General features: G+C 41.1%; 1 protein-coding gene and 1 pseudogene across 1 annotated transcript in view; one reads left to right on the top strand and one right to left on the bottom strand.

Moving 5' to 3' along the window:
• Positions 1-466: 466 nt before the first annotated feature.
• LOC101678063 lies at positions 467-1,151 on the top strand (annotated as a pseudogene).
• Positions 1,152-5,011: 3,860 nt separating this feature from the next.
• Positions 5,012-7,799, bottom strand: part of LOC101677761 (cytochrome b-245 heavy chain) — a 35,198-nt gene continuing 32,410 nt past the window's right edge. Inside the window, exon 13 of the mRNA XM_045089449.1 lies at positions 5,012-7,198. Coding sequence (XP_044945384.1) covers positions 7,072-7,198 — 127 coding nt within the window. The 3' untranslated portion in view covers positions 5,012-7,071. The remainder of the gene's footprint in view (positions 7,199-7,799) is intronic.

Raw genomic sequence — 7,799 nt, 5'->3', positions numbered from 1 at the left:
GAGATTCAAAGATTATTCTACATACATGAATCAATAAGTGTAATCTACCACATTAATAGAAAAACAAAAATCATATGACCATCTTAATAGATGTAGAAAAACCATTTGACAAAATAAAAAATCCTTTCGTGTCCCCAAATTGGATATAAAATGAAGACACCTCAGCAAGGATGCCTACTCTCTTCACTTCTATTCAAAATATTACTCGAAGTCCTAGCCAGAGCAATCAGGCAAGAAATGTAAATAAAAGACATCCAAATAGTAAAGGGAAAAGTGAAGTTGTTTTTGTTTGTAGATGATACAGTCATGCATGAGACAATTGTCAAGACTCCACCAAAACACTGCTAGAACTAATCAACAAATTCAGTACTCTTGCAGGATACAAAAATCAACATCCAGGAAATAGTTGTGTTTCTATACACTAACAACAAGACATCTGAAAAAGAGCGCAGCATGCTGCGGAGGAATGGCGGTTGGTCTGCGGTGGGTTCAGGTCTCCCCGGTTCGTTGGTGGCTTCTGAGCTCTGCTCTCCTCACTGAGCTGCTGTCCTGTGAAGAGGAACCCATTGCGCTCTGGGTCACCAGGAACACAAAAGTTAATGTTGAAAATAAGGCAAAGATCAGTATGGCAGGCACAAATCGTGTGCCTCTGGCCACAACTGCGGCCTCCAAGCCGGGGCTGAGGCCCAGAACAGCTCTTGGAGACACTGATCTCAAAGTCAATGACCAACCACAGGTCAATTTGCCTCTGAAAGAGGAAGCAAAAACTTTGGTTCCTGGAAAAGTTATTCCTAAAAAAAAAATACCTAAACCTCTGGAAAAGGCACCCGAGTCTGTGTCGGAACCAGAGCCAGAACCTGAGCCCATTAAAGAAGAAAAACTTTCACCTGAGCTGATTTTGGTTAGTACTCCCTCTCCAAGCCCAGTGTAATCCTCTGGACGTGCCCCCTGCAGAAGAGTCTGTGTCAGGCATTCTCTGGTGTAATTCTTTGCAGTGAATGATGTGGATACAGAAGACGGAGCTGATCCAAAACTTCATAGTGAATTATGTGAAAGATGTTTATGCTGATCTGAGACAACTTGAGGAAGAGCAAGCAGTCAGACCAGCACTGAAAGTTCTCCATAATGGTGAATGGACACCAACTCTATAGCATTATCTGTCATACACTGAAGGATCTCTTCCAAATGTTAGGCAACACCTGGCTAATGGTATGGTCACGGTGAATCGTGGGCTTAGAAAGCACGTGACTATCAAGAACAAGTATGCCACATCTAAGCATGCTAAGTTTGGTGCGCTGGCACAGCTAAATTCTGCACTAGTTCAAGGTCTAGCCAAGGCTGTGGCAAAGGTGTAACTGTAAACATGAGTTGGAGAACTATAATAACTGCAAATAAAATTGGCACCATCTGCCGTCTCTACATTATATGTTACCTTTACTTACGTTTAATAAAGTTTGTGGTCCTTTTTACTTCTTATACCTTAAAAAAAAACCTAAAAAAGAAATAAACAATCCCATTCATGATAGCATCAACAATAATAAAATACTTAGGAATAAATTTAACCAAGGTGATAAAATATCTGTACACTGACAACTATAAGAATTGGATCAAAGAAAATGAAAAAGATAAAAATGAATGGAAAGATATCTCATATTCTGCATCAAGAGAATTAATATCATTAAAATGTCCATATTACCCAAAACCATCTATATATTCAATGCAATCCCTATCAAAATGGCAATGACATTTTTCATAGAAATAGAATAAATTATTCTTACACTTGATCTTAGCCAAAAGGCCGGGAAGCGATTAGAATAAACTATTCTTAAATTTGTATGGAGCCACAAAAGATCTTGAATGGCCAAAGCAATCCTAAGAAAGAACAAAGCCAGAGGCAAACTGTACTACAAAGTTATAGTAATCAAAACAGTATGGTGCTAGCATAAAAACCAACACATGGACCAATGGAACAGAATTGAGAGTCCAGAGATTAATCTCCACATATGTGCTCAACTAATATTTGGCAAGGGAGCCAAGACTACTTAATAAGGGGAAAAGATAGTCTCTTCAATAAGGGGTGCTAGAAAAACTGGATAACCACATGAGAAGAATGAAATTCTTCTATATTACACTACTCACAAAGATGAACTTGTAATGGATTAAAGACTTAAACATAAGGTCTGAAACCATAAAACTCCCACAGGAAAACATGAGAAGAAAAACCCCTTGACACTGGTCTTGGCAGTGATATCCTGCATATTACGCCAAAACCACAAACAATGAAAGCAAAAATTAATTACTAGGACTGCAAACCAAAAAGCTTCTGCACAGTGAAGCAAACAACAAACAGCATGAAAAGGCAACCTACTGAAGGGGTAAAATGTTTGCAAATCATATATTGGATAAGGGGTTAATATCCAAAACATATGAAGAACTCTTACAACTCAGTAGCAGAATCAAGCAATCCGATTAAAAATTGGGCAGAGGAATTACACAGACAACTTTCCAAGGAAGACATACATACGGCCAACAGGTACATGAAAAGGTACCCAACATCACTCATCATCAGGGAAATGCAAATCAAAACCACATGAGCTACCATCTCACACCTGTTAGAATGGCTAGTATCAAAAAGATAAAAGATAACAAGTGTTGGCAAGAATGTGGAGAAAAGGGACCCCTTGTGCAGTGTTGGTGGTCCTTTTTACTTCTTATACCTTAAAAAAAAAACCTAAAAAAGAAATAAACAATCCCATTCATGATAGCATCAACAATAATAAAATACTTAGGAATAAATTTAACCAAGGTGATAAAATATCTGGTGCAGCCACTATAAAAACAATATGTAGATTCCTTGAAAAATTAAAAACTAAAGCTAGAACTATCTTACGATTCAGTAATCCCACTTCTGGGTATATATGGAAAAGACTTGGCATTAGTATCTTATAGGGATACCTGCACTCCCATGTTCCCTGCAGCATTATTTCACAAGAGCCAAGATGTGGAACAACCTAAGTGCCCCGCAACAGGTGGATGGATAAAGAAGATGATTTATAAATATAAAATGGAATATTACTCAGCCATGAAAAAGAAGGAAATTCTGCCATTTGTGGCAACCTGGATGAAACTTGAGGGCATAATGCTAAGTGAACTAAGTCCAACAAAGAAAGACAAATACTGTGTGATTTCACATGTATGTGGAATCTATCAAAGTTGAACTCAGAAACAGAGTAATGCGGTGGCTATCAGGTGCAGGAGTGTGGAGGGCATTGAGAGCTATTGGTCAAAGTACACAGATTTACAGTTAGGAGATCAACAAATTCGGGGCATCTAAGGTATGGAATGGGATTATGGCTAATCATACTGTATTATATACTTGAATGTTGCTAAGAGACTAAATCTAAAATGTTCTCACCCCAAACATCAATGGTAATTAGGTGACAGGACAGAGGTGTTAAGCTAATGATATGGTGGTAATCATTTTGCAAAATATGAATGTATTAAATCAACCCGTCGTACATAGTACAGATTACTGAGGTTTAAGAATCCAGCTCTTTTGTAACCAAGGTTATAAGAATTGATTCAGTGAAATTTCATTAGTGTATGCTAAAATGTCTGGGTAAAAGGCTGTTGGAGAAAATGAAATTCATATGGCCACGGAGTATTCCCCAAATGTGACTTACTAGCTACAAAAGTAAAATGAAACCTTTACATATATAACAGAGAAATCTGGTGATCAAACTTAATACCACCAAAAACAGGACAAACTGAGAGTACTTACCCCCTAATGCGACGCACTGAGGATACAAAGTCACCTGTACGTAGATGACAGAGTAAATGATAGTTCTGTATCAGTGTGAAATTTCTTGGATTTGTTCATTGCCTTGTGGTTATATAGGTAAAAGTTGTTCTTTGGAAAAACATCATTTGGTGAATCATCACGTTGTAATGCTTTAAATATCTTACAATTTTATTGGTCAATTATATCTCATTAAAGCTGAAGAAACATTACAAATAAATATAAATAAATAAAAGTAAAAATAAGCAAGGATTGGCTTAGCTAGCGTTTCTAAACTAACAGACAATATATTTTTTTAATTTTTTATTTTTTATAAACATATATTTTTATCCCCAGGGTTACAGGTCTGTGAATCACCAGGTTTGTTTTATTCGTTCATTTGAGACAGACAGAGCACAAGCAGGGGGAGAGGCAGAGGGACAGGCAATAATCCTCCGGCATAAACCGGAGGATTATACCACCGCGGTTACCCGGTGAGAGTGCATAACCTGTACCTAGCACAATAGCTTTGAAAATATCCTAGGTCACTCACACTTTGGTGAATCTGCTCGTGTGGTAGAAAGAACATGGACTTTTTTTTTTTTTAACCAGAAAGGTGTGCATTAATGTTGACACAGTTCCACAGTAGTTGTGAAATGGCTTGTGCCTATCATTTGTTTGGCTTAGACGAGGATGTTTTGCTAAATGTTAGCTAACTGTGTTACAGACATTTGTTTTGGGTGCTGGCCTCTCCTCCACTGGCAGCGCTTGCCAACCCCCCAGAAGAACACATGCCCACGCGTCTACCCATTTCCCAGACCGTGCAGATCCTAACTGAGGATTCATTCAGAACAACGGCCAAGACCGAATCGTGAGCATATGGGTATATTCACAGTCTGATTTGCTGACACTTAACTGCAAAGTTAGAGCCTACAAAATGAGTGGAACTGGAAGAAAGAGGTCTCATACAAGATCTTCTTTGCCTCTGAGATTCTGTCCACAACATGAGGTGACAGTCTTGTCTCCTCCCAGTGCCGTGAGGGTCACCAGGCCATGAGCACCAAACTCGGTACTTAGTTTTCCCTTCTCAGCCCCTGAACAGTGACACGTTTGGCCCATTACATGCAAAAACACAGAGAATCTCAGCCCCACTGGGGCAGAGCCCATCTCTGCTGGGTGAATCCACCCTTTTAATACTAAGAAGATCAATAACACAGACACCAGGAGGGCTCATTCATTTTAACAGTCGAGCACAACTTTATTAATTCTTCCTAGGAATCATCTCCCCGGGCCCCGCCCACCCCCCACCCCCCACTACCCAAATACAACAGCTACAAGTATTCAAATTTCATAAATGCGATATTGCAAAAGCAGGGGAACTAAGAAAAGCCTTCATAGTGCTGAGATAAAACAATGCTTAATCATGCTCTCAGTACATGTTACTAAATGCTAAGTACTAGAAACCGGAAGAGATCTGCGGGCAGCTGGCAGCCGGCGGCTTGGGAGAAGGATGGACGACAAGCCGGGTAACACAGGACGGCGCTCTCTGTTCTGGTAACTCTGTTGGTATCCAGGTTTAAAAAACAAACAAACAAACGAACAAGCAAACAAGGAACCCTGGAGACACACTTTCAGGGCACAAATGGACCACAGAGGGTAGAGAGGGCCAAGGTTCTCAGACGCCTAGAACTGTGGTTCCCCCTCTTGATCTCACTCTGGTGGAAAGAACTGACTCTGTGAGCCTGTGTCAGAGTAATAGCACAATGAAAATTTGCTGAATGAATGAACTGATACCTGGCTGCAGTGTGAACAGGCCAGACCTAAGTTTCTTTGCTGGGACGTTTTGGGGAGGCAACATTGTCCACGGCAAGCCTGACTTGCCAGGACGGACCTGCAGTGACCTGCACATCCTGGGAGTTTGCCCAAAGGAACAACCAAGTTCTTACTACTGTATCCTGGTCGTCGGAATATGCCCACCCAGCATCAAAATTTGCAGCCAGAACCTCAGGTTCAATACCACATGCTCATTTTATGTTGATTACTATGGAATCTGGAGTGGAATGTGACTAGTGTGAGACCCCCCCCACTCCTCCCTGTCCCTTTTGTCTTTTTCACTTTCAATGGCCTTCCTCCTGTTCTCTTCCCCCCCGTCCTCCCCTTTTCTCCTTGTCTTGTGCCCGTCCCCCAGCTTTCTTCTTTCTTCCTCATTACCAAGGTTAAGTAGTTCTAAATATCTGTGGCTCCACAGGGTGGGGCAAGTAAAGCTATTTTTAGTTTCCAGAAATAAGAGCATTTCCAAGAAAAACAAAAAACAAAAAACCCTGTTCCTGGCCAAACTAACAGTGATTCACAGACTCTCTCTTGAACTCATGCATATCTAGAACATTCTACTGGGTGTGAATTCAACACACAGTAAGCTGGGGATTTTGGCTTCCAGGACATAAATTTGATGATGATGATGATGATGTAAAAATAAACCAGTATTCACACAAGTAAGAGCCATTTTGTGTGTGTATTTAAATAAAACAAGGGGTAGGTGCTATTTTAAAGCAGCTGGGCATATCGGATAAATCTTTGGCACAATTCTTAGTTTAAGACTTTAAATTATTTCGACTTGGGCCTTATATGGTTCTAAATGTCTTTTCATTCATTCATTCATTCAGTAAACTTTCACTGAGTATTCACTCTGCCAAACATCCTTGTAAATGCTCCGATGGCCGTCCTGTCACTCTTAAGTGTTCAATCCTTCTTGGCATATATTATCTCCTAAATATTTGGAAGATTTCATTCACTATGGCGACAATAATTACAAAGATAATACAAGATGGAAAATGAGTGGCCACTCCCTGGATTGTTGCCTCTTTTGGGGAGTACATGAGCCTATCTCCAGGTGGCCTGCTATCACAGAAAGACCCCCAAACCTGGGGCTGCGTGGACTAGATGTGGTCTACGCTTCAGAATCTTTGGGAAGTTACTTCCCCACTTTGAGTCCCTATTTTTTTTTTTTTAATCCTAAACCTGAGTCCAGGAACCCTTGCCCTATCTTTCTCTGGCATTATTATAAGTGAAACATGAAATCAAGTTTGTAAAAGTGCTCTGAAAACCATAAAGCCCATACAAATGAGAATTATCACTATCAAACAATCTTTAACATTCCTTTCAGGGAAAACCTTCCCCTTATAGCTTGTTTCTCTCTTTTTTTAAGGGTTGGGGGGCACTTACATGATCAACTAGCATTATTGGGTTAGGTACTTGGCGGCATAACCCACACTGATCTCACTGGAAGACAGCAGTTAGAAGTTTTCCTTGTTGAAAATGAAATGCACTCCCCGGGGGCCAGACTCAGAGTTGGAGATGCACTGTTTACTGAGGGTTTCAGCTAAGGCTTCAGGTCCGCAGAGGAAAACTCCTATTCTGGTACTTCGGGGGAAAGAAAGGAAAAATAAAACAGTGTCAGGCTTTTGGATGAGACAGACTACAAAGCACATGAGGGCATTTCCTCTTGATTTTAGGCTCTAGGGCAGAGTCCCCCCTGCTCCTTTGTCTTTTCCTCTGTGGGCCATGTTCAGATTACTCTGTGCGGGAGTGTGGTTCAGCCCTGTTTGTGGGGACAGATGCAAAAGGCTGTTGACTTCCCTGGGAAAGAGCCCTCAAGGAGAGAAAAAATGGTGGTGAAGTGATGTTTGTGGACTGGTTCCCTTCAGGGCTCTATGACGACTCTGCCAACAGCTGGGTGCGGCTTTATCCTTCTCTGTTTTAGACTCTAAAGCCTAGTTCCTCAAGGTGTGGTCCCAGACCAGTAATTTCCTAGTCAGCTTTTTAAGAATGTAGATTCTCAGGGTGCCTGGGTGGCTCAGTGGGTTAAGCCTCTGCCTTCAGCTCAGGTCATGATCTCAGGGTCCTGGGATGGAGCCCCACTCGGTGGGGAATCTGCTTCTCTCTCTCCCTCTGTCCTTCCCCCTGCTCATGCTATCTCCCCCAAGAAAGTAGAATCTCATCTCCCACCCCAGACCCACTCAGT

This window comes from Mustela putorius, unplaced genomic scaffold (genome assembly GCF_011764305.1).
Source record: "Mustela putorius furo isolate JIRA1106 unplaced genomic scaffold, ASM1176430v1.1 tig00003836_pilon_pilon_pilon, whole genome shotgun sequence".
In the NCBI taxonomy this organism is placed as follows: domain Eukaryota; kingdom Metazoa; phylum Chordata; class Mammalia; order Carnivora; family Mustelidae; genus Mustela; species Mustela putorius.
Note: the sequence above shows the minus strand (reverse complement) of the source record. Positions and strands in the feature narration are given on the sequence as shown.